This window comes from Amphiura filiformis, chromosome 6 (genome assembly GCF_039555335.1).
Source record: "Amphiura filiformis chromosome 6, Afil_fr2py, whole genome shotgun sequence".
Taxonomy (NCBI): domain Eukaryota; kingdom Metazoa; phylum Echinodermata; class Ophiuroidea; order Amphilepidida; family Amphiuridae; genus Amphiura; species Amphiura filiformis.
Window position 1 is genome coordinate 61742117 of NC_092633.1, and position 26370 is coordinate 61768486.

Below are 26370 nucleotides of genomic sequence, written 5' to 3' on the forward strand. Positions count from 1 at the left end.
CCCCAAATTGGAAAAGTATACAAAAAGTCCCAATATTTCAGAATTTGCGACCGTAGCGAGCAAAAAAATCAAGTTTTTATACGCTTTTTTGGACTAAAAAGGTCCAAATTTTGGGAAGAAAGTCCACTTTTCACAAAATCGCCCCCATCCCCTTGGAAAAAAAGTCCACTTTTTCAAAATCAGCACCCCCAATGAAATCCTGCGTATGAGCCTGCTCGTATTCGCGGACTATGTTCCCCTGTCCCCTCCCCTGCATGCCAGTCATGCCAGGTTCACACATGTCGACAGACCTGTATGGGAACCCTGATTGAAATCAGAAGTGAGCCCTCGGACTCAAAAAAAGTAGTGGAAGTAGAAAATCATAATTAATATTATACGTTTTATTCTGTGACGGATTAGTCGGCAGCTTCAACTTAATAACAGTTTCTCCTTTCCTGTGTTCACTTTATTTAGCACTCTCAACATGAATGGAAAACCAACGCGGATGTTTATGGATGACCCTAGCATTCAATGGAGGAATGGCAAACCTGACTATTCAAAAGCAGATGAGGTGTATCTACAAGGTAATATTATGTAAAAATAGGCCCTAGGCGTATGGTTATAGTATCGGCCCATTTGGGTTTTGCCAATTAAGTGACAAAAACTGGACAAAACTTTAAGAAACTCATAATAGGTCAAACATTAAAAAGTAAAAACCCACTGTGGTAAAAACCCATATAAATTAAACTATCATAATATACGCGGCATCATTCATGCACATCCATGATTTGGAAAATCGACATTATTAATTTTTTATGGCGTACGCAAGGAGGACCGGTCCTATGCACTTTTAGGCACTGTTATCTGTCGTTTACATATCCCTCCTAAAACACCAAAGCATGAATATTTCCAAACACCTAAATTAGCTACAAATTTAGGACATGTTACAAAACTATATTTTCTAGAATTTTAGAAGAGTAGGCCTACTTTTAATATTGGCCGGTTATTTTTCACACAGCGACGTTAACTAGGCAATGTAGGCCCTACTATTACCTATAACATACACTAAAACACCAAAGTGCGAATATTTCCAAACATCTATAGGCTATTAGCTAAAAATTTAGGACATGTTACAAAACTATATTTTTAGAATTTTAGAAGAGTAGGCCTACTTATTTAATATTGGCTGGTTATTTCGCTCAGGTACACCTGAGTGAATATCCATCCAGTGTAGACCTTGACCTTTGAACCTAAGTAGCTCCAAGTCAGGCTTCTTCTGCAAATGCTTTTGCTTTGTCTTCACTAGAAATATTTTATAGTATAATATTTGATAGAATAATGCCTGGTAATGGAAATGCAGACTATAAAATGCTAGCTACTAAATTAACCTCACTCCTATGACATAGTTCATAATATATATGCAGCAGTGAGATATCTAACTTGAGGTGGGCATAGAATATTAGCCTCATTTCCCATGAAACTATTTATAAAACTGTGTTCTGTAGCCCATAGTGGAGGGTTTTTTTACCTGGGGATGATATTAGTTTCAATAATCATAGGTGTTGAGTTGACAGATTGATGGTCTGGAAGTTCAAGTTAGTAAATTACATAGGCCTACTGCTCATGAACTTATCAGATTTTGTTTGCCAGCTAGGTCAGTGTGCATGGCCAATACGTACAATACCAATACCCATGAACTTCTTACTTTAAAAATTTGCATTGAGAGGTAAGAAGGCTTGTTCTGACCAGGGTATGGATTTGATATAATCAGTCCAGCATTTACCAACATTATTAACAACATTGAATTTTAAGGCCAAATGTTTATCTTCTCCATTACATTGCACACATTATTTTGATGCATTACCTGAATAGGTTTAGTTTCATATTACCTTCAACTTTTACTTTTACTCTCTAGTTGAAAGTAAGTGGCACTAATGAGGTTCTCAGCATTTTAATAGATCCAGTTTTAAACCTTTAACTTTTACCTCATATCCCTGCTTTTACCCTCTTTCAAGTTGAAGTCCAGTGCATAATGAATATCATCAAAATGTTGTTTCCCTGTTTATTCTTCTAGATATTATATTCATACATAGGCCTATTCTAAGCTAACTGTAGTCTAATTCAATATTTTCTAAAATAACACATTGCCTTTTGATTTATTCTAAAGACTATGGTAAGTTCTGATGTTAAAGCCACAATGTACGATCTTATACATGTAATATAAAATTGGTTAATATTTTTCAAACCTGATTTTTTTGGCATATTTGTAATGATTACACATGTCCCAACTTGCACCTAAATGGAATCAGCCAAATTGGTTGTGTTTGCAAGTCAACAGAACAAAGTTTGACATAATGTCATTTATATAATTCAAAGAATTGTGACATTATGTCCTCCTATAGAACTGCGTGGTCAAAATAACTAACCAGCAGGGTTTCTTTCATTTTACCTTGTTATTTCAGCTCAAAATGGACAGAAACCCTTCCGATAATTATTACTAGCATTATTTCAGCATTTTGAGTATAAAACAAATTTCAAATTTGAAGGAAATCATCTTTAATTAAAGCCTTGTTGTTTTCATACAATTTTAATTGAGTTTGTATTCAATTATACAAGTTTTTGGTTATTTCATGATCCCCTCCAGTTTCATCATAATTTTGCACTTCCCTACCAAAAACAAAACAAACATAACAAAAACAGACAAAATGGGATATTCTTATCATTTTGGACAATGCTATAATCATGATAATCAGCCTTCTGGAACGTTGAAATTTTACTGTATTTCCTAAAACTATTTATGAATCATCCAAATCATAAGAAACCTTGTCATTATCTATCACACATCATATCCTATATATACATATCCCAACAGACTCTACATTAGTAGATATGCAGTCTCTAAATATTGAAGAGCTAGTGGAACGTTATATTTACCCCTTTAATCAAAATGCTTAAGGATCTTCACAATCTGATATCTTAATTTTATGTAGGCCTACATATAAAACAGTATCATTAGCCCTAATTATAAGAAACGCGACCTTATTCAACACCAACGACCTACATTGCACAACCATGTGTTCCAATCATGCCTGAGCACTCCCTTTTAAAGGGGTTTTTATTTTTCACACAGCGACGTTAACTAGGCAAACTAGCGGTCACCCGTCTTTCGCGGTCAGGGTCTTTTGCGGTCGGTAAATTTTGTATATTTTGTGTACATGTAAATGTTTTATTTAATATGATTAATGGTATGAGAGGAAATTATCATTTAGAACTTAGAAGTATAATATTTAGTATCTTTTCCATATAAATCAATGGCTTGAAATTGCAATTAGATCATGATCGAAGCAAGTCTTCTTGCCACCATATCATATCCACCGTGAGAAGTCTTGCCCCTGTGGGATGCTGGCCGCTCTGATATTTAAGATTTTTATGCATTTGTTTCTACAGTACTTTTAGCGCATTTTGGGCAAATTTGTTGTACCTTTTAGCTCATTTTTTTATCATTTTCATCCAAGTTTGTCCCCCACCTTGAAATGTACCCTGCTGCCCCCGCCTCCTGGCTACATCACTGAGCAGATGAACACAATTTTATTCACATCCTCTTGGCCCCTGTGGCCTGCTGGCTGATCTGATATTTTAGATTTCTATGCATTTGTTGTACTTTTTATTTGTTAGCCCATTTTGGATAAATGTGTCGTACTCTTTAGCCCATTTGTGACAATACCCCCATGAAATTTGCCTTCCCCTCTCTCTCTCTCTGAAAAAGTCCTGGCTCACCACCACTGTGCATCTGAAACAATTTTTATTCACATTTCCTTACACTCTGTTTCATATAAAGTTATGATCATACATTATGCTGATAACATAGCACTACCACAAAGCAGAGTAGGCTTATTCATGGTAAATAAAATTCAGTGGTTTGATAAGGCAAATAGGCAATTGGATCAGGACATTATGAGATGTTGACAAAGGACAGTTCAGCCTTTTGAGTAAATGTTGACAGTCACCCAATTTTTTCTTAACCATGATCTGTTCCTATGGGAAGTCTCAGTGAAATTGTTCAAAAGTCACCCATTTGGGTTACCAACAGGTTTGGCAACCCTGATTAATTTGTCCTTCAAAAGTTTCACTTACAAACTAATTCAATAAACAAACACTCTACTGTTGACTATAGGTTCTCCATAAAACACAGAATAAATTGTTGATAAATTAGTTGAATAAACAATAGATGTTAATTGAGTTTCTACTGTGTCATGTAATAGTTGAGACTACAGGCATACTTCTACTGTGTCATGTAATAGTTGAGACTACAGGCATAATATCCTCACACCGATGACAGGATAGAAGGCTTAATTAATTCAGGCTATGTCAACATTAGTGTATTGTGTTGACGTGAAAAGTTTTAGCATGCAGTGCGCTGCCAGTGCCTTTGAAACTAATTAACATAATTTGACACCCTTAACGTAAACAAAAACAAAATTGGACGTTTTATTGGGGTGCGGACAACTTTACTCTACGCAACGCAAAAATCCGTTTTCCGAAATAATGTAAAACGTAGAAGTTTTTAGCCTTACCAATTCGCCAAACTCAGTAATTTATTATAGATACCCATACTTCTAACATACGCTATTTGTAGAGGTTACGCGTCAATGGTATTTATTGTGTATAGGAAAACGGACAGTATAACTGCAGTATGCCTTTTCCAATACCCAGTCATCTTCAAGTTCACAATGTTCATTTTGGTTTGGTAAATGTACCGCAAATTTAGAGGGAACTGTGCAATGCATTGTAGGACCTTTTGAAACGGTACATGCAGGGGCGTAGGAAGGGTGGACAGGGTGGACGAAGTCCATGGGCCCCTGAGGGTTCAGGGGCCTGAGGGTTCAGGGGCACCGAGCTAAAGCGAAAATGAAATAAGGGTTTCGGATGGATGAAAGTGAAGCCTCATGGCTGAAATTGTAACACTTACCATACTTTCATTTTAATTATAACGTAGGTCAGAACACTGTTTTGTCAACACTAAAGCCTCGGGACTATGGGTGGTCTGTCCTATTGTACCAGATCATCTTGACGGGCCCATGTAAGATTCGCCATGCTAAAGGCAGTTTAATAAAATTATACGCCAAAATGATAGGCCTACACTTCAAATTTAACACTACGATCTTTGTGCTATTTACAACATGTACAATAAGGCCCCTGGTATGTCGGAAAATCATGAAAATGGTGTTACCATGTTCAAAATAATTAAAGACTACAATTTAGTAAATTGCCTTAGTACTATAAACAATCTCGACAGAATCTAAGTGTGGGTTAAACATGTTGATGTTGAGGGCTAATGTATTCAAATTTGACATTTTTGCATGATTACTCTGTAATAAAGACAAATGTGAGATATACGGATATGATGAATCTCAACACAAGGAAGTCTTGGGGTGTAGAAATTTGAAATATAAACTTGAAGGGAACAACCCAAAGGTTTGATGAAGTCATAAACGAAAGTCCTTTTGTTAGCCAATATGTACGATCTTTTAAAATGAGTTTGGTCATATTTTTTTTTCCAAAACTGATTTTTTTTGCCGCCATATTTGTAATGTTTGCACATGCCAGTCCCAACTTACACGTAATTGGATTCAACCAAACATATTCTAACGACAGCGGAATAAATGTAAAGCTCTTTGATACACGTGAAAAGCGCTGTATAAATGTCAACATTTATTTTGTTAAATTTTATTACCAATATGAACAAATATACTCTTGTAGCATTTTCAGGAAATATAATTTTTTTGTTTTGAGTTGATATACCGTATTTTACCTTATTATACAGGGAGAACAAAACATCATGAAGTCGGCTCACTTGAAGAAATTGTGAGCAACATCATCAAAACTTTTGAAATGGAGGCACAACATAAAGTACGAGCTGAGGTGAGTATTCATGGGTTGAAGGGACATCGTCATAAGTGGCGCGGTCAGGGGACAAGGAACATCTTAATTGATTAAACGCGCGTTAGGTTATGTTTTTGGGAATATTCTAAATGGGTTTTTTTGCTTTGCTATCTTCTGAAGATAGCATTTAGGGCATGGGAAGAAAATAATTAATACCTTCAGCGGAAGCTGTTAAGAAACTCATTTGGTATTATTTTTATGTTTGATGATTTTCTTTTGCTCTTTTGCTATCTACTGAAGACAGCACTTATGGCGGGTTACTTTATGTACAAAAGATTTAGCATTTTAATCGGCCAATTATTATAGCCCTGAAGCGTATTGAATCATCATCTCTTTTTAAAATACAGTTTTGAATTTTTGTTTCTTTATTTTATTCCCATCACGTTCCTGATAATACCTGCTATATAAATCCCATTTTTAATTTTTACGAGCTTTGTCATTTTAGTATTTCTTTATAGCTTTGCATTTACGCCTATTAGCTTTTTTTTTTTTCGAACGCGCGTCCAGCTTAAGGGATCTGGAATGAGCGTTTTGATCGTTTCGACAGTATTTTTGTGGGACATGAGAGCACATCAGACATATCGAATTGCATTCTGAATACGAAGAATGTCTTTCTGATATCAAACAATTTTCATTTTTTGAAATTCACGATATAATACAAATTTTATGACAAATTATTAAAATTTGATATTTTTCACATTTTTGATATATAACAGTCCTCGAAGTAAATTTTTATGAATGACATATTCTTAAAGTGTATGTAACTGGGAGGAAAAGCCGACGATCAATTGAAAATTTTGACCTTTCATATTGAAGATATGGATTTTTTTTCCAAAAATACCTCTTTTTTGTTGTTGGTGTTTTGGGAAAAATCCATATCTTCAATACGAAAGGTCAAAATTTTCAATTGATCGTCGGCTTTTCATCCCACCTACATACACTTTAAGTATAAATCATCAGATTTATAAAGTTTACTTCGAGTACTGTTAAATATCAAAAATATCAATTTTTAATCATTTGCCATAAAATGTGTATTACATTGCGAATTTCAAAAAATAAAATTATTTGATATCAGAAGGACATTCTTCGTATTCAGAATGCAATTCGATATGTCTGATGTGCTCTAATGTCCCATAAAAAATACTGTCCAAACGTCCACCCCTTAAGCGCGTGTTAGACAATATTTTTGGACTCTTTTTATTTTTCACGTTTTGTACTTTGCTATCTTCTGACAAGATATAGCATTTAGGGCCTAGGAAGAAAATAATTAATACCCTCAGCGGAAGCTGTTAAGAAACTCGTTTGTTATATTTTTATGTTTGATTATTTTATTTGCTATCTACTGAAGATAGCAATTACGGCTGGTTAAAATGTACACATTTTTGATTTCGCATGTATAATGACTTATGTACAACTCTATGGAGAATGCAAACCTTACTGATGTGTTGAAGCCATCGAGTCCCAAAGCCAATATCTCTCAGAAATGTTGTCCAAGGACATATTTTCAACATACCTGAAGTTGATGGTGGATCAAAATGCCTGACATTGGTTTTCAGGGGGGTCAAAATGTACAAAAATGTACAATTGGGGTTTTTGCATGGGTAATATCTCAGCTAAAAATATTCTAATAGGCTCAATATTGGTTAAGAGTAATGTCCTACCAAAGGGCTCTGACTAGCAAAAAAATGGACAATAAAATTATTTTAACTTTTGGAGTTTTGACCCCCCAAAGTTGGTCCCGGATGGACGAAGTTGCATTTTGAGGGCCCTATATCTTTTAAAGTAAAGGAGTTAAAAGTTTTCTGATGCCAGATTTGAATTCTACACAAATAAGTACCCTAGGATACATACTTTTCAAAGTTGTAAATGGTTCCCTTTATACATTCATGGACCTCCAAACATCGTCTTTCGCGTCGCGACACATTTTTTACGCTGACCCCTCTAAATTTCAAATTGATGCCACGGGAAAACGAAATGGAGTATGAAGCTCAAATTTTAGGAATTTTACTTTCTCATCAATATCTACTATGGCCTAGGAAGAAAATGATTAATACCTTCAGCGAGAGCTGTTAAGAAACTCGTTTGTTATATTTTTATGTTTGATTATTTTTTTTGCTATCTACTGAAGATAGCACTTACAACGGGTTTATATAATACAAAAGATAATTCAAACATTTAGCATTTTGATCGGTGAATTATTATAGCACCGAAGCGTTCTGAATCATCATCTCTTTTTAATATATCAGTCACGTTCTGAATTTTTGTTTCTTTATTCTATTCCAATCGCGTGCTTGATAATCTATGCTATATTATATAAGTCACGTTTTTAAATTTTATGTCTTAGGCAATGTGTTTTTTTTGGGGGGATATTTTTATTTTTCATGTTTTTTACTTTGCTATCTTCTGTGAAAATAGTATTGAGGACATACGAAGAAGAAAATAATACCTTCAGCTGAAGCTGTTATGAAACTCTTTTTGTATATATTTATGTTTGATGATTTTTTTCTTAAATCACACTTAATTTCCATCTTTTGTCTTGATCTAATAATTGATTATACAGGAGAATATGACGCACCCTTGCAAAAATTCGAATGCAGTCTAAAATGTTTCTATATACATTATTGATATATAAATCTTTAGGTTTGATGGTCACAGCATTATACAAAAAACACCCTAAACATATCATAATTTGACAATTTGACTTCTATTTCTATTGCCATGATAGGTCCAACTAAAGGATTATGAGTGTGCTACGTTTTATTTGGTAAAACAGGAAAATATTTTTTGATCCCCAAAAAATAGTACACTATTATTCTGGAATCAAATGTTCTGGTTAATCTGCTCGTTTTGATCAAAATGTCACGTAAAGACGCGACAACCATATAACAACTTTTATAGAATAATTTACTTGGGAAAAATATGATCATATTAAATAACTATCTCATCTTTTCAGGATTTTGGAATAGTAACATCCGACTTCAAGATGAACACAAATGGCGGACGCTACTTCACCATCCCTAATTTGATAGAAAGAGGAACATATAACTTATTTCTGGATGATAGTCCTCTATATGATGCTTCAAAGGAAACCAGGGAATCATCTGATAATGACTTCAAAACCACTTTCCCAGATGGTTTTTCTTGGGAGGTCCTGGAAGTTATACACGGTAAGAATCCTTATAATGTAAGCTCGCGTGGAATCAACTGGCGGACGGATTAAAATAAAATTAAAAACAAAACAAATATATAAATGAACCTTCAAAATCATCAAAAGCTTGAAATATATGAAAAACATGCCAGAAGTTTTTGCAAATATATTCTGAAAATGTTCTGAAAAAAATACAGTCACACGTCACATTATACATTTTTCGAGTAGATGTCTACCTGATTTACTCTCATACTATATTCAACGATTCTTGTTAGCCTCATAAAGTAAGTCTAATACCTCAGTATCTGCAATGTTGTAGGCCTAATTGCAGATATTTCTCATTTACTCTCCTATAAACAGTACAGCAACATTGTGAAATGTATGAAACTCTCTATCACTAATATGATACAGGGCCACCTAAACTGGTCTTCACATGGCGTCATTGGGCAACGATGACGGGACCTTTCAAAGGCAACGAACCGACCGGTAAGGGTGCATTAAGCATATATCCGCTGTAAAAAAACAACTGATAACACTTAATAAACACTAAAACACGTTTAGTTTTATATTTTACACGTTAAAGTACTATAGAAGGCGTTGCATACGATTAATACCGTTTATCATGGTTTATAGAGGTTTTTAAAACGCAGTTTGAATAAATGTTTTAAGAAAATGTTTGTGTTTGCTGGGTAGGGCCTGTTATATACTGAGCTTTCATGATCAGAGTTTGGGGACAAAGTAAAAGTCTAACCACTTTACTCATTGTTTCAGTTTCATGTCACGTAGAAAAGTACTTGCCACTTCGGCTTAAATCGTGCAATTTTGACATTTTATTTGTTTGTTACTATAAATTGTTTTATTCTACGTTTTTTGCATCAGAGTTTGTCCATTTGCGTTTGTCGCTTCAATTAACATGATTCATGTCTGATATGTTTAAGCCTATATAAATCAATTCAGTTTTATGTTCTTTCTCACACTTTTCCCCTTACCTTTCCTTTACTCTTCTTTTTTTACTATTTCAGGACAACTTTTGGAGATGTATGGTTGTGTTACAGCGGATGTCAGCCCAGACAACAAACTCCAATGTGTACACTTCTATGTTGATGCTAATCCATTTATTTCGAAACTAAGAAACGACCGCTGTCCATTGATGCACTAGACATGACTAAAGACAGTGTTTATTTAGACACTCTAACCTCAAGATAAATTTGGAACTTAAGCTCCTAAACCTGGACCTTTAGGTCCGAGCGTTCGCTCAACACTTTCGCGTTCTCTTCATTTATCAAGTTTCTTCAGATGGAATTTCGTGTCCCCTTTTTATCTAAAATAATTTTTAAAAAGAAGAAAAATCGTGTTACGTTCTAACAAAATAGGGGCCTTCATTCATTGTTCCTTTCGAGTGCGGTGATCTCTCTTGGTTTGCGGACCTCTTTTTAATATTTACAAGTTATATATAGTTGGGTGCACCCATATTTAAAATTGCGTACAACATTTATGCAAAAACCTGAATATAATCATGCATATAGACAGACATTATCAGCTATTATGAGACATTTTTCTCTCCCCAAACGAATATAGTTTCGTTTATATATGACGTCATCGATCTTTTGGTTAGTAAAGGGGTGGGGTATGAACGTTTGGACAGTATTTATTGTGGGACATTAGAGCACATCAGATATATCGAATTGCATTCTGAATACGAAGAATGTCCTTCTGATATCAAATAATTTTGATTTTTTGAAATTTGCAACGTAATACACATTTTATGGCAAATCATTAAAAATTGATATTTTTGATATTTAACAGTACTTGAAGTAAACTTTATAAATCTGATAATTTATACTTAAAGTGTATGTAGGTGGGATGAAAAGCCGACGATCAATTGAAAATTTTGACCTTTCGTATTGAAGATATGGATTTTTTTTCCAAAAACACCAAAAAAAAAAGGTCTTTTTGGGAAAAAAATCCATATCTTCAATATAAAAGGTCAAAAGTTTCAATTGATCGTTCAATTGATCGTCGGCTTTTCCTCCCAGCTACATACACTTTAAGAATATATCATTAGATTTATAAAATTTATTTCGAGGACTGTTACATATCAAAAATTTGAAAAATATCAAATTTTAATAATTTGTCATAAAATTTATATTATATCGTGAATTTCAAAAATGAAAATTATTTGATATCAGAAAGACATGCTTCGTATTCAGAATGCAATTCGATACGTCTGAGGTGCTCTCATGTCCCACAAAAAATACTGTCGAAACGCCATAAACGCTCATTCTAGATCCCTTAAGCAAATTGAAAATGTTCACATATCATAGTATACCTTAAGTCGAATTTTGAGAGAGCTTTCCGTATATATACTCTGTAAATTTGGCAATGAAATAAAAGTTGCCAAATTTTGCTTCAGCTCATTGGTGTCTTTAGAGAAATTAAAGTAAAAACAAACTTGAAAGGATGGACATGACAAATTGAAATTTCATCAGTGCCAAATGTTTTGGTGTAAAGATTGATTCAGAATTACTTTGGTACAAATATAATGTTAACTCAGTAATACAGAAGTTGACGCCAATCCATTTATTTCGAAACTAAGAAACGACCGCTGTCCATTGATGCACTAGACATGACTAAAGACAGTGTCTATTTAGACACTCTACCTCAAGATAAATGTGGAACTTAAGCTCCTAAACCTGGACCTTTAGGTCCGAGCGTTCGCTCAACACTTTCGCGTTCTCTTCATTTATCAAGTTTCTTCAGATGGAATTTCGTGTCCCCTTTTATCTAAAATAATTTAAAAAGAAGAAAAATCGTGTTACGTTCTAACAAAATAGGGGCCTTCATTCATCGTTCCTTTCGAGTGCGGTGATCTCTCTTGGTTTGCGGACCTCTTTTTAATATTTACAAGTTATATATAGTTGGGTGCACCCATATTTAAAATTGCGTACAACATTTATGCAAAAACCTGAATATAATCATGCATATAGGCAGACATTATCAGCTATTATGAGACATTTTTCTCTCCCCAAACGAATATAGTTTCGTTTATATATGACGTCATCGATCTTTTGGTTAGTAACATGTGTTTGCTGGATGTTTAAGTCAAACTCGACTTCAAATCGTGAATTTGTATAACGTAAAAGAAAACACATAGCATGTGCTTTACGAGCCTTATGCTCAAAAGTTCGAAACATTTGGTTTATCGTTCGCGTAAAACCTATTTTATTAGAGATAAATTGTGTTCAAAGAAAATATTTATCAGAGAAAAAAATGTGTTTAACCTTAAAAAAACACATTAATTTCTTGTTAAAATGTTTAAACCGAAACTTGAATTTGATCGAAGCAGAGAAAGTTATAAACTCAGTTTAAAATTGACACGTTGTATATATAATATACATGATATATGGGATTTCTGTTAATAAAATATTTGAATGCCACTTTCACCTTTTTTGAACTCGGGTTTTGACCAAACTCATTTGTCAGCTTTGAGCCTTTTGTCACAGATATGCTAAGGTGGACACGGGTTAAAGAAGTGTCAATTTATTTAGCAAACAAAGAAGTGAGTGGGTTATAGCAACCAAGTGTTTCCTTACTTTCCTGTACTGTCAATGTCAAATTTGGCGACCGGGCCTTCTATGCTTGTGCACCTGCACTTTGCAAATTTGGAACTTGCTTCCTTTAAATCTGCGTATTTGTGATTCACTTGATATTTTCAAAAAGACTTTAAAAACTCATCTGTTTAAGATTGCTTATGACAATTGACTTCTATATGTGACTGTTTTATAATTGTGTGTTAATTTTTAATTGTTCAATGTTTGCGCCTCGGAATAGGTTGTCTAGATAGATGGCGCATTATAAATGCATTATTATTATTATTATTACTAGGCGGTTACCCGTATTTGGCGGTTCTCGGCTGTCGCGATTACCTGGCTGATGGTGACTGTACTCACCAAGTTTTATGTCTATAGGACAGTTTTTATCTCAGATGACCCCTTGTGACCTCGGATGACCCCAAAATGACCTTCCAAAAATTTGACTCTAAAAGTTGACTGTACCCACCAAGTTTCATGCCCATACGACAGTTTACCCGTATTTGGCGGTTCTCGGCTGTCGCGGTTACCTGGCTGATGGTGACTGATGCCCATAGGCCAGTTTTTACTAATTTGACCTCAGATGACCCCTTGTGACCTTGAAATGACCTTCCAAAATTTGGCTCTAAATATTGACTGTACCCACCACGTTTCATGCCCATACGACAGTTTTTAGTAATTTGACCTTGGATGACCCCAAAATGACCGTCCAAAAATTTGACTCTAAAAGTTGACTGTGCCCACCAAGTTTCATGTCCATACGACAGTTTTTACTAATTTGACCTCAGATGACCCCTAAATGACCTCGGGTGATCTTGGCCCACTAACCGAAACAAACTTGTTCTGTCTGAGGTCCAGATGCACCCACCCACCAAGTTTGAGGAACGTGCGACCCATAGTCTCCGAGAAAATAGGCGGAAAACAGTTTTTACTAATTTGACCTCAGATGACCCCTGGGTGACCTTGATCCACTAACCAATACAAACTTGTTCCATCTTAGGTCAAGATGCACCTACCCACCAAGTTGCATGCCCATATGACAGTTTTTACTAATTTGACCCCTAGATGACCTCTGGTGGCCTTGACCCACTAACCAATGCAAACTTGTTCTGTCCCGGGTCAAGACGCACCCACCCGTCAAGTTTGAGGAACGTGCGACCCCAGTCCCTGAGAAAAACAGTTTTACTAATTTGACCCCTGGATGACCTCGGGTGACCTTGACCCACTAACCAATACAAACTTGTTCTGTCTGGGGTCCAGATGCACCCACCCACCAAGTTTGAGGAACGTGCGACCCCTAGTCTCCGAGAAAATAGGCGGACAGACACACAGACAGATAGACACACAGATAGATAGACACACAGACAGATAGACGATGCCTATTATTATATAGACTAGGCGGTTACCCGTATTTGGCGGTTCTCGGCTGTCGCGATTACCTGGCTGATGGTGACTGTACTCACCAAGTTTTATGCCCATAGGACAGTTTTTCTAATTTGACCTCAGATGACCCCTTGTGACCCCCGAAATGACCGTACAAAATTTGGCTTTAAATGTTGACTGTACCCACCACGTTTCATGCCCATATGAGTTTTTAGTAATTTGACCTTGGATGACCCCAAAATGACCTTCCAAAAATTTGACTCTAAAAGGTGACTGTACCCACCAAGTTTCATGCGCCTACGACATTTTTTACTAATTTGACCTCAGATGACCCCTGGGTGACCCCGGATGACCCCAAAATGACCTTCCAAAAATTTGACTCTAAAAGGTGACTAAAAAGTTTCATGCCCATATGATAGTTTTTACTAATTTGACCTCAGATGACCCCTGGATGACCTCGGGTGATCTTGGCCCACTAACTGAAACAAACTTGTTCTGTTTGAGGTCCAGATGCACCCATCCACCAAGTTTGAGGAACGTGTGACCCCTAGTCTCCGAGAAAATAGGCGGAAAACAGTTTTTACTAATTTGACCTCAGATGACCCCTGGGTGACCTTGACCCAGTAATCAATACAAACTTGTTCTGTCCTAGGTCAAGATGCACCTACCCACCAAGTTTCATGCCCATATGACAGTTTTTACTAATTTGACCCCTAGATGACCTCTGGTGACCTTGACCCACTAACCAATACAAACTTGTTCTGGATGACCTCTGGTGATCTTGGCCCACTAACTGAAACAAACTTGTTCTGTCTGAGGTCCAGATGCACCCATCCACCAAGTTTGAGGAACGTGCGACCCCTAGTCTCCGAGAAAATAGGCGGAAAATAGTTTTTACTAATTTGACCTCAGATGACCCCATGGTGACCTTGACCCACTAATCAATACAAACTTGTTCTGTCCTAGGTCAAGATGCACCTACCCACCAAGTTTCATGCCCATATGACAGTTTTTACTTATTTGACCCCTAGATGACCTCTGGTGACCTTGACCCACTAACCAATACAAACTTGTTCTGTCCCGGGTCAAGACGCACCCACCCGTCTAACCAATACAAACTTGTTCTGTCCCGGGTCAAGACGCACCCACCCGTCAAGTTTGAGGAACGTGCGACCCCAGTCTCCGAGAAAAACAGTTTTACCCCTGGATGACCTTGGGTGACCTTGACCCACTAACCAATATAAACTTGTTCTTCCTCATACCAAGCTGCACCCACCCACCAAGTTTGAGGAACGCGCGACCCCCAGTCGCCGAGAAAAGAGGCGGACAGACAAACACACAAACACACAAACAAACAGACAGAGTCTGGTGAATTATTAAATATGCTTCAAACCCAAAACTACAAGTTTTAGGGCATTTCGTGATCCACAGCCTCATCCCAAGTTTCTCAAAAAAATTGAGATTTTTATACCACTGGAAACCTCTGGCTATATACTGTTTATTTTCAAAATATTTCTTGCAGATTAATTCGTATAGCAAAAATATCGCCTACTTTGAATTACGTTCTGGTGTACCAGAACGAAATTACACCAATGGCCTATAAATGTAATACACATCATGCATAACTCGCAAACGCAAAATCAGAATCAACTGAAATTTTGGGAATAGGTTTTGTCGTGGATATCTACTGAAAATATCATTAAAAGAGCTAGGATGCTAGGATCACGAAATACTCCTTTAATTGTGAAAAATTGAACTTTAGGATAACCAAAGTTATTATCAAATTTTTTGAGAAATGTCTTCAAAGCACCCTATACAGAAAACAAACTGTTTCTTTATTATAGGCCTAGTCTATATTGTTAAGCAAATTGAAAATGTTCACATATCATAGTATACCTTAAGTCGAATTTTGATAGAGCTTTCCGTATATACTCTGTAAATTTGGCAATGAAATAAAAGTTGCCAAATTTTGCTTCAGCTCATTGGTGTCTTTAGAGAAATTAAAGTAAAAACAAACTTGAAAGGATGGACATGACAAATTGAAATTTCATCAGTGCCAAATGTTTTGGTGTAAAGATTGATTCAGAATTACTTTGGTACAAATATAATGTTAACTCAGTAATACAGAAGTTGTCACTTTGTAAAATAACCGGCATCTAAATCGGCACTCTTGAGACGTCTTAAAATATTTTAAATGATATGTTTCATACAAAGCTCTTGTTCAGCCAGTTTGAGCGGGGTTTGAGCTATACAAAGCTCTTGTTCAGCCAGTTTGAGCGGGGTTTGAGCTGACTAAAGTGCAATATCAGATATGGTTTGATCGGTTCAATGAAGACATGCGTAATATCAGAGAAGATGAGAATAGATATATTTTACTTTTTGCAGAAACGATGTCCAACAATATTGCGTGCCATTATCTTACTTCATCTGAAATAATGTATAACTTCCTATTGGGATGGGAATCACTTCTGTATCGTTCAATATAATTCTCTGTTAATGTTGGGTATCTAAAAAACGTTTAAAGAACATTAATGTGTTTGCTGGGTTATCAACAGGTTTTCTTATATATAATATGCGGAGTATATAGGTATATGAAAAGCAAATGCAAAATTAATAACATCAGACAACCAGGGACAAATTTATTGCTTTGCCATTCCAGCAAGCACAAAACGCGTTTAAAATGTTTTTAACTGGTTATATTTTGGCTTTTTGGTTTTGGTTAAAACGTTTCAATAACATTAAATGTCGGGTTATATAAAGGTCATGAAAACGTTTTAATGTTTTGTATGAAAACACACTACAAAAATATGTTTAAAATGTTTTCAAAATGTTATTGTAAAGTATGTTTTGCAAACATTTTTTGCCAAATATTTTGTCAGCACTTAAATAATATTATGAAATAGAATATTTGCAGTAAGTTAACTAAAACGTTTTTAACGTTTTATCCCTTTATATACCCTTTTAACCAGACTTCTAACGTTTTCTGGCAACCTTTTCTAACCTTTTGCGAATGACGTTGAAAATGTTATGTGTTTGCTGGGATACCATCTTGCATGACTGGTTGTGGGAATACTTTCAATTTTAGGGTTGAAGTGTGGAATAAGCTAAGTAATGAAAGAAACAGTTCAACATGAACAAAATAATGTGAAACGTTCAAACAATTTTCGAACGTACTTGTGAATATTGCGTTTTATTTACTTTTTAAATTTTTTTAATGTTAGCTGTAAGTTGTAAACCTTAGGGCCCGTGTTAGACCAGCAATTTGGAATGCATTGGGCTGCCCTGGATAAATATTAAATAAATATGAATAGAATAAATAAATAACAAAACTTCAGTCGGCAAAATGACACAGACCCGACGGGGACTCTGCAAACTGTGATTGGAGCACACACATTGGCCTTTGAAATTACCGCAATCTAAACATTGTCCCATATCAAACTTTTGCGCATAATCAAAATTTTCTTTCGATCATTAGCCTCTTTTTGGGTTACGGTTCAATAGACATACACGAAAAAAGTTAATTTTTCAGTTGACGCGAATGGTATATTCAATGAACTTAATTAAAATAAGATTTTCTTTTCAATTTCCAGAATTCAATTTGAAACCCCATTTAATTTATTCTTGCGAGAACATGGCTTCTTATGAACAACCACAGGCTAATGTTCAGAAGATCTACTGGTGACATCTCTTGTACATGAATCTTGGGGACTAGGACTGGGAGCCCCTCTACATGAACGATGTCAATGTGATGTCAACGGCAGGTGGATTATCAGCCGACATCCAGATAGCAACTTGCAAATCAGTGAGCACGAAAGAGATGTTGTTCTTGTTCTTGTTCAGAGGTAACAGACTATCACTACAAATTATCTGTGAATAATTAAATATCTAAAGCTAACGCTATATACGGCACCATCGCCTAATGAGACTACTCAGTGGTGTTTGATTCTATCTTCTTCAAACGGCTACAGAGCAGGTATGGATTAGAAGTGCTGAACCAGTTCATGTACAGACCAAGTTCAAGTTGTCTCAGAAACATTTCCCCTTCCTTGGGGTACTCCTCAAGGATCGGATAAGGGTCCTCTGGACTTCATCTTGTATACACATTCTTTAAGTGAAGCTATAAGTGTGTGTAGTGTGATCCAACATGACAATGGTTAAAAAAAGTCCCGCAATGCATTGTATGTTTCCTCTAAATTTGCATTTACTTACAGTAAAAGTGCTAGTAAACACTGTGATGTATAAAGGGAATGCAAACTATAATATAATGGGTTACCACACAGGTGACGAAAAAAGAAAACCATGTTCTACGGGCCCGACCGACCCAGATTTTGAACAAATTATTTATAGATTTTGGTGATTTTTGGGTCATTTCCAAAAAATAAATAAATAAAGCCGACCGACCGACCCTACTTGAAAGGCCCATCCTCCCGTAGAACGGTTTCTTTTTTCGTTGCCTTAGGGCAATATTTGGTTATTTGGATATATATGTTTGCCATTTTTTAAAATGATTTATGATTTAAACCTAAGTGTGAACTCTTGAACAATAGATTTATTACATGAAGCGTGAAAAAGGTTGAGGCTAAGAACTACCAGAGTCAAATCTGGTGTTAAAGGCTTAATGGACGATTTCCTTCAAATTTTAAATTTGTCATTATACACTCAAAATGCTGAAATAATACTAGTAATAATTATCGGGAATGGTTTCTGTTAATGTTGAGCTGAAATAACGAGGTAAAGTGAAAGAAACACTGCTTGTTATTTTGGCCGTTTAACACGCAGTTCTATATGGGAGGACATAAAGTCATAATTATTTGAATTATGACTTTATGTCGAACTTTGCTCTGTTTACCTACAAACACAAGAAATTTGGCAGATTCCATTTAGGTGCAAGTTGTGAATCAGGTTTGAAAAAAATTAACCAAATTCATATTATAAGATTGTACATTATGACTTTAAAATTATAATTATAATTCTACTTGCAAGGGCAGCGGGCACACTAGCAATTTTTTCAGAGGGGGACCCCATAGTGAATTTTACGCAATTTTGCCTAAAATTGTGCATTTTCTTGTTTTGACTGCTGGTAAAGTGGGGAAGGAGGAGCCCAAAATTCCAAGAATTAAGAATGGAAGGGTGAATTGAAATAACAAAAATCTGGAATTTGAGGAGCACACCCCAGCCTTGGCCAAGACTACAGTATAAGTATTTCCAGGCTCTGTGGTGTACCCTAAACGCATGATTGGAAGGGGATCATGATGTAAAAAATATTAAAAACCATTGTATTACTTTCCACATGTGCAGACAAATACAAAATGTTTTAGAAATAAAACGTGTTGAAGGACATGCTAATAATTACATAATATGTGACATGATCTGGTCCATAGGGTATATTGCTGATCCATTGATTATCCTTTTCTGGTGCATTATGGGATAGAAAAGGGGGCAAATCGATCGCTAATTTGCTCCCTTTTCTATCCCACAATGCACCAGAAAAGGATAATTAATGGATCAGCAATATACCCTATGGGGGCCAAAGGAGGCATTTTTGAAAATTGAGTTATTGTAATTATTACATTATACATTCAACAGGCTATCATTTACTGAAAACACCAAAGGTCTAGCATACTTGGTTCTAAAGTTATGAAGTTTTTTGATGTCTGTTTTCTTTATGTATTTTATTGTTTTTTTACTCCATATATGTCGACCTTTATCTCAGTTTCAAATTTGCCGCCTTTGGCCCCCATGGACCAGATCGTGTCACATATTATCCCTCGGTGGAGCGACTCCATTTGAAATAACAACGTTTACTGCTTACATTATTACATTGTACCTTACGGTCAAAACAGAATTAAATATTATTCATTAAATTTATATGTCAGCCTGGTGAAACTGGAGATTTGGTGTTTTCAGCTGTTTTCGCCCAGGGTCTTCCGAAGCTTAGGCCGCACATATAGACGTATGTATGGAGCATTTTGGACTTCCAACATATTTTTGTACCATTTATGTCAGTATGTATGACTGTTATGCTAATTTGCACTCTTTGAAACATACCAAATTCACTCCATTTCATTGAAGGATGCTGTTGATTTTGGTCAAATCACATAGTGGTGTATGTGGATCATTCTTTCAGTATGCAATGCAGATTTTTCCAGAATTTTTAACATACATCAATTAGTCTTAAATTGTTTCCCAGATCATTAAAGTTCTTAATTAATTAGGTTTTTTGAGCTTTCCTACTTGGTTTACTTGAAGAACTTTTAAAACCGTTGAAATTACTATCATACAAATTACAAAATGTGTGCCACTATGGGCTGCTACCGACAACAATAACATTCAATACTATTTTCAAGATTTAATGTTCCTGCTATTGATCACACATGCAGTCAGAAACAACAATGTTTATACAAAATAACAAGGATTAAGTAGCAAACTTTGCTTTATTTATTGGTACATGGTCTTCTTAAATAGATAAATACAAAAATAAAACATATTTGTATAGCACTTAAAATTAAACATAAATATGTCTAAACAAGATATAGACCACTCCATAATTTTGCTTACATGACCTACTCCTCATTCTAGAAAAATACTGCACTAATTTTTTTGGGATTAAAAAAATATTATCCTGTTTTGCAAGATGAAACATAGCTAAATCCTAATCGTTTAGTTAGGCCTAACTAGCAATAAAAGTCAAATTTAAATATTTGGCCAATTTTTGGAGATAAGGGCCAAAAACATGTATTTTCAGGGTGTTTTGGACCTTTTTCATATTCTGTGACAATCAAGCTCAAAGACTTGAACAAAGACTAATTTCAAGTTATGCATTCTAATTTTTGGAAAACACATTTTCCAATCTTTTTCATAACCACTTAGCAAAAATAACATAATATAAAACTTATGAGCTAAGTCTTATCCTATATTCAAGATTTTGAATGCTTAGACATGTGCCAAGTCTTACAATTTTGTGACTACAATTGTAAGAAAACATGCAAAATTGCATGCTTTTGGACCATGGTCCCTCAAATTGGACAAATATTGCACTTTTATTGCCAGTTAGAACTATAGGATTAGGATTTAGGTATATTTCATTTGGCAAAACAGGATATTTTTTTAATCCAAAAAAATTAGTGCTGTATTTTTCTGGAATGGGGATTAGTACCCCCAATGGGGCACTTTGCAACAAGATAACATTTTCATAAATGGGCAAATTCTGGAAAAAAAGTCAAAATGGTCAAATTTTCAACATTTCTCTTTAACCGTCCACCACGAACCTCTTGTGAAGGCAATTTTGTTTTATTTCATATTCAGAAAGTATGCTATATGTCATACGTATTAAAATAATATTATTATTGGATATCATACAATGCAGAAGTGGAGTTTATTGTTAATAGAACTTTGCAATTCATGCATGGATGAATATGATTCCATGCACATTGCACTGTAACAAAAATCAAATATGCTGACTTTATGAGCTGTTCATGGGAGACAATCACATATAATTTATGTTGAGGGAAATCGGGTTTTCATGTGTTTGTTTCTATTCTATCCATTAATTTTTTTCACCAAACTGAAAACTCTGGTATCAGATATCTGGTGATTCAATGCAGATTAATACAAAAGTCAAATCCTATTGCTAGTATTCCTTCAAGTGCCTCATGTGTCGGGTAAAAAAATATACAGAAACAGAAGTAGAGTTGTCCTGTGAAGCAATGCAAAACTTTGTATATTATTTGTGGTATAGACAGTGTGAACTCCTAATAACCTCAATCTCCGTTCATAATGCTATAGTAAATCCACCATTCATGACCTTAGATTGGCTTGGTCAACGAAAGAATGTACCAATACAATATTGCCATACTCCCCTTTTCATACTTCTGTTCATCTCTAGTACTGTGAAGCATGTCAAGCATGCCTGCAAACCGACCTGTGTGCAGGCTCCCTAAAATCCACTTTGGGAGAATATTTGACAAAAGGTCCACTGTTTGGTGATATGGCATTTAAAAAGTAAAAAATGTCAATATTTAAGGGATTTATGTCCACTTTTTACAAAAAATTTGCACAAGTGCACTTTTTTGAAAGTTCATCTGTGTTGGTATAAATCATGATTTTGATTTAAACTTTTGATCCAAACAAAAATGAGTCTACGAGTCTGTTATCAGGTCAAAGGTCAAGAAAATCGCGACCTGATACAGTCACTCACTCACTGATGAAAGATGGAGTACCATCTGAAAGTTCTGAGGTAGGAATTAATTCTTTGTGTTTGGATCAAAAGTTTAAATCAAAATCAAGTGCACTTTTTATTTTGTTTAAAAAAAAACCCCACTTTTTGGAAGTACCACGCCCCAAAAATAAAACATGCGTAATACTTGTGTGTGTGTGTATTGTATACCATGACTGCTATAACATTAGACCCAGCTTTAACCACCGTTTATCAGTGGGAGCTGGTAGCCTAATGGATAAGGCGTCCGTCTAGATATCGGAAGGTCGTGGGTTCGATTCCCATGCCAGCACATTCCCTTGCTTTTTTTTTTTTCAAGTTGGGTTGTGTGCCGGTCGGGATTTGTGTTTATTTGTTGTCATGTTTTATTGTAACACTTTGGGTTGGTTAAACTGTTCATTCTTTCTTATTAAATATATTCAGTTTCCTCTTGTAGCGAGCAATCGTTCCCCATTGTGTTTATTTGTTCTTGTGCAGGATGCGTATCCCCATTGCCTACTTTACTTATAATTATACTGGGGAAACGATTAAGCATCAATAATGATCTCCTGCACATGCGTACTTGCGTAATACTGGGGTGTGTGTGTGTGTGTGTATTGTATACCATGACTGCTATAACATTAGACCCAGCTTTAACCACCGTTTATCAGTGGGAGCTGGTAGCCTAATGGATAAGGCGTCCGTCTAGATATCGGAAGGTCGTGGGTTCGATTCCCATGCCGGCACATTCCCTTGCTTTTTTTTCAAGTTGGGTTGTGTGTCGGTCGGGATTTGTGTTTATTTGTTGTCATGTTTTATTGTAACACTTTGGGTTGGTTAAACTGTTCATTCTTTCTTATTAAATATATTCAGTTTCCTCTTGTAGCGAGCAATCGTTCCCCATTGTGTTTATTTGTTCTTGTGCAGGATGCGTATCCCCATTACCTACTTTACTTATAATTATACTGGGGAAACGATTAAGCATCAATAATGATCTCCTGCAAATGCGTACTTGCGTAATACTTGTGTGTGTGTGTATTGTATACCATGACTGCTATAACATTAGACCCAGCTTTAACCACCGTTTATCAATGGGAGCTGGTAGCCTAATGGATAAGGCGTCCGTCTAGATATCGGAAGGTCGTGGGTTCGATTCCCATGCCGCACATTCCCTTGCTTTTTTTTCAAGTTGGGTTGTGTGCCGGTCGGGATTTGTGTTTATTTGTTGGCATGTTTTATTGTAACACTTTGGGTTGGTTAAACTGTTCATTCTTTCTTATTAAATATATTCAGTTTCCTCTTGTAGCGAGCAATCGTTCCCCATTGTGTTTATTTGTTCTTGTGCAGGATGCGTATCCCCATTACCTACTTTACATGTGTGTATACTTTCATGGCTTCTTGGATCAATCATTTGCATGTTAGGCAAAGAGGCAGATAAATACAAATGATGGATCAAAGAAGGAGTGAAAATCAGGCAGCAAGGTACCTCAATGAACAGAGACAAGGGGCAATACAACCTAACTCACATGTTTGACGATCTTCTGAAGAAGAAACCAACTGGCAACCGCATTGCCGAGTAGCAATGGGCTGTAAACAGAATGTCGTCACAACAACATAAGTGTCCACAGTAAGGCTGATTAAACTATTTGGTGATCATAATGATGAATATCAGTTCAGTTTTTCACAAAGTTTCATCCATACAAATAATTACAATATAAAAAAGCTTTTACAAACAAACACCATATGTGACACGATCTGGTCCATGGGGGGCCAAACGAGGCATTTTTGAAAATTGAGTTACTATAATTATTACCTTATACAAACATTAGGCTATCATATACTGAAAACACCAAAGGTCTAGCATACTTGGTTCTAAAGTTATGAAGTTTTGTGATGTCTATTTTCTTATGTATTTTATTGGTTTTACTCCATATATTTGCCTTTATCTCATTTTCAAATTTGCCGCCTTTGGCCCCCATGGACCAGATTGCGTCACATATAATATGGTGAAAATAATAATGCCGCTGAAATGCAGGGTGCGTTGTTGTGGCACCCTTTACAACAGTTGGTATTAAATAATACTTCTAGTCATTTAATACCAACTTTTGTAAAGGGCGCCACAACATCGTACCCTGCGTTTCAGCGGTATCCTCATCATTTTCACCATATTATATGGTGTTTGTAAAAGCTTTTTTATATTGTAATTATTTGTATGAATGAAACTTGATGAAAAACTGAACTGAACTGATATTCATCATTATCAGCCTTGATCTATAGCATCTTTGCAGGGTATGTCACTTTATTAAAGTACATTACAACTGTGAAAAAAAATAAACGTTTTGAAAAAACATATTGAGGCTGTCCTCTTCAGCAAATGTGATATTGCTTTACTTGAAATTGTGATCATCGGTAAGATATGCACTCCTCCTTGTTCTATAGCATCTTTGTAAAGTCTTCATTAGGTGTACAGCAGGCCTGTAAATCAGCTACTTTTATTCTCCCCTGAAACAAGAAACATTGGTATAACCCAAATTAGGGCGAATCCTTCAATATCATTATCAAGGTGATTGTAGGCTGGTTGCTTTCCTGAGCATGGGTTACAAGTTCCCTCGGCAAGTTCCAAATCTAAATGCCTTAATTGAATGTAACAAGTGATTGACACACAAAATGAGCAACAAAAAATGACATTTCAGTTGTACTTTTTCATGACTGATGTAGATGAGTTGGTAAGCTTTTGAAGTTTCCTATCTGATTGGCTTAAAAACAGAAGTATTGCACGGTACAAGTGTAACCCACTTTCCATTTTCTTATTTGACATATAAAAATTAAATCTGGGAGGGGGGCATACCCACTTTAGAGGTGATACGTATGTAGGGCTGTTAAGACCCCCTTTTCAGCATTGCTGTCACCCAAGGACCCTATATTTGTTTACAAACACATGCTCTGTCACCCAAAGACCCCTTATTTTTTTATTTGATCTGTTACCCAAAGACCATTATTTTTCAATTTTAACCACAACTTTCATTTATCACTGATTTATTACTTATTTTGAAAAAACAAAGAAATTTGAAACCATTTAGAACTAGAAATTCAATGTTCTGTGGCACAGTTTCCACTCTCACCCAAAGGTTCCCTTTAAAAAAGGTCAAGTTCTCGCCAAATGACCCCATATTTTTTACATTTTGCTCTCACGAAATGCCCCTTACTGTGAAAGTGTCAACCCTACACCTATATCCATATTGAAGTGAGAATTAAATCAGGAAAACATCCAAGTGAATGTATCTTGTATGAGCCAATACAATGACAAGGTACCATTAGTAGGGTCAAACATGTGACTGTAATCATGAGATACCATTGGGTCATTCTAGTTGAAATCCACACACCCCCTATGAAAGACATGGCTTTAATCTCCCACACATGGGTGTGGATTTCAAATGGAGCCACCTATCCAGGTAACCCCCATTTAGGAAGCGTATGGATTCAAACTTGAATCACCCATATCTTGAAAATGGGCATATAAAATTTGGGTATGAAACTTACCAGTACCAGGGCTATTTTCCTTCTGTGTTTACCAATCATTTTCAGTAATCCACTGTATGTTGTCTGGTGCTTGCTTAATTTGGTGTCAAATGCCTTTAAGCACAACCTGGACAGAATACAGGGATTTAAATGTGCATACTTGTATCAGATATTTTGAAATGATCAGTGTCCTAATCAAAGCCTTGTTACGCTATACACAAATCCAACTTGACACATTCGTACTTCTCACTGGCGGCCATAGCTGGGGGCCTTCCATCCATTTTACACAACGCCAGTATCATAGGCGTGCAGCCTTTACCACTCCTGTGACGCGGCGCAAGTGGGCATCTTGGATCGCAATCCAAACGAACTAAGCTAGTTTGGCGCAAATGGACCCAGCTACCAGTGGCGTAGCTGGGATTTTTTCCAGGGGGGCAAGCCTGTATGGGGCGGGGCCCAAATCCACCAAACAAAAATTTTTGCTGCCCCTTCCTCAAAAAGGTTGACCCAATTTTTTTTTTTTTCGGTGGTTTGAAAAAGTGAAGAGCAAAAAAAAAAAAAGGAATACAAGGGATAGCGACTTCATTTTGATATAATATAGTCCATTTTTTAAC

The 26370-nt window shown here is 35.9% G+C and overlaps 2 protein-coding genes across 2 annotated transcripts in view; one reads left to right on the forward strand and one right to left on the reverse strand.

Annotated features, from left to right (window-relative positions):
• The first annotated feature begins 358 nt into the window (after window positions 1-358).
• On the forward strand, window positions 359-12524 carry LOC140155768 (uncharacterized). The gene is made up of 5 exons (XM_072178731.1): window positions 359-563; window positions 5804-5901; window positions 8876-9089; window positions 9482-9556; window positions 10093-12524. The coding sequence occupies exons 1-5, from the start codon at window positions 464-466 to the stop codon at window positions 10227-10229; spliced, it is 624 nt and encodes a 207-aa protein (XP_072034832.1). The 5' UTR covers window positions 359-463; the 3' UTR covers window positions 10230-12524.
• Window positions 12525-23396: 10872 nt separating this feature from the next.
• Window positions 23397-26370, reverse strand: part of LOC140154687 (telomerase reverse transcriptase-like) — a 33743-nt gene continuing 30769 nt past the window's right edge. The window contains exons 26-27 of the mRNA XM_072177254.1: window positions 25778-25883; window positions 23397-24739 (exon numbers count right to left, since the gene is read on the reverse strand). Coding sequence (XP_072033355.1) covers window positions 24671-24739; window positions 25778-25883 — 175 coding nt within the window. The 3' untranslated portion in view covers window positions 23397-24670. The remainder of the gene's footprint in view (window positions 24740-25777; window positions 25884-26370) is intronic.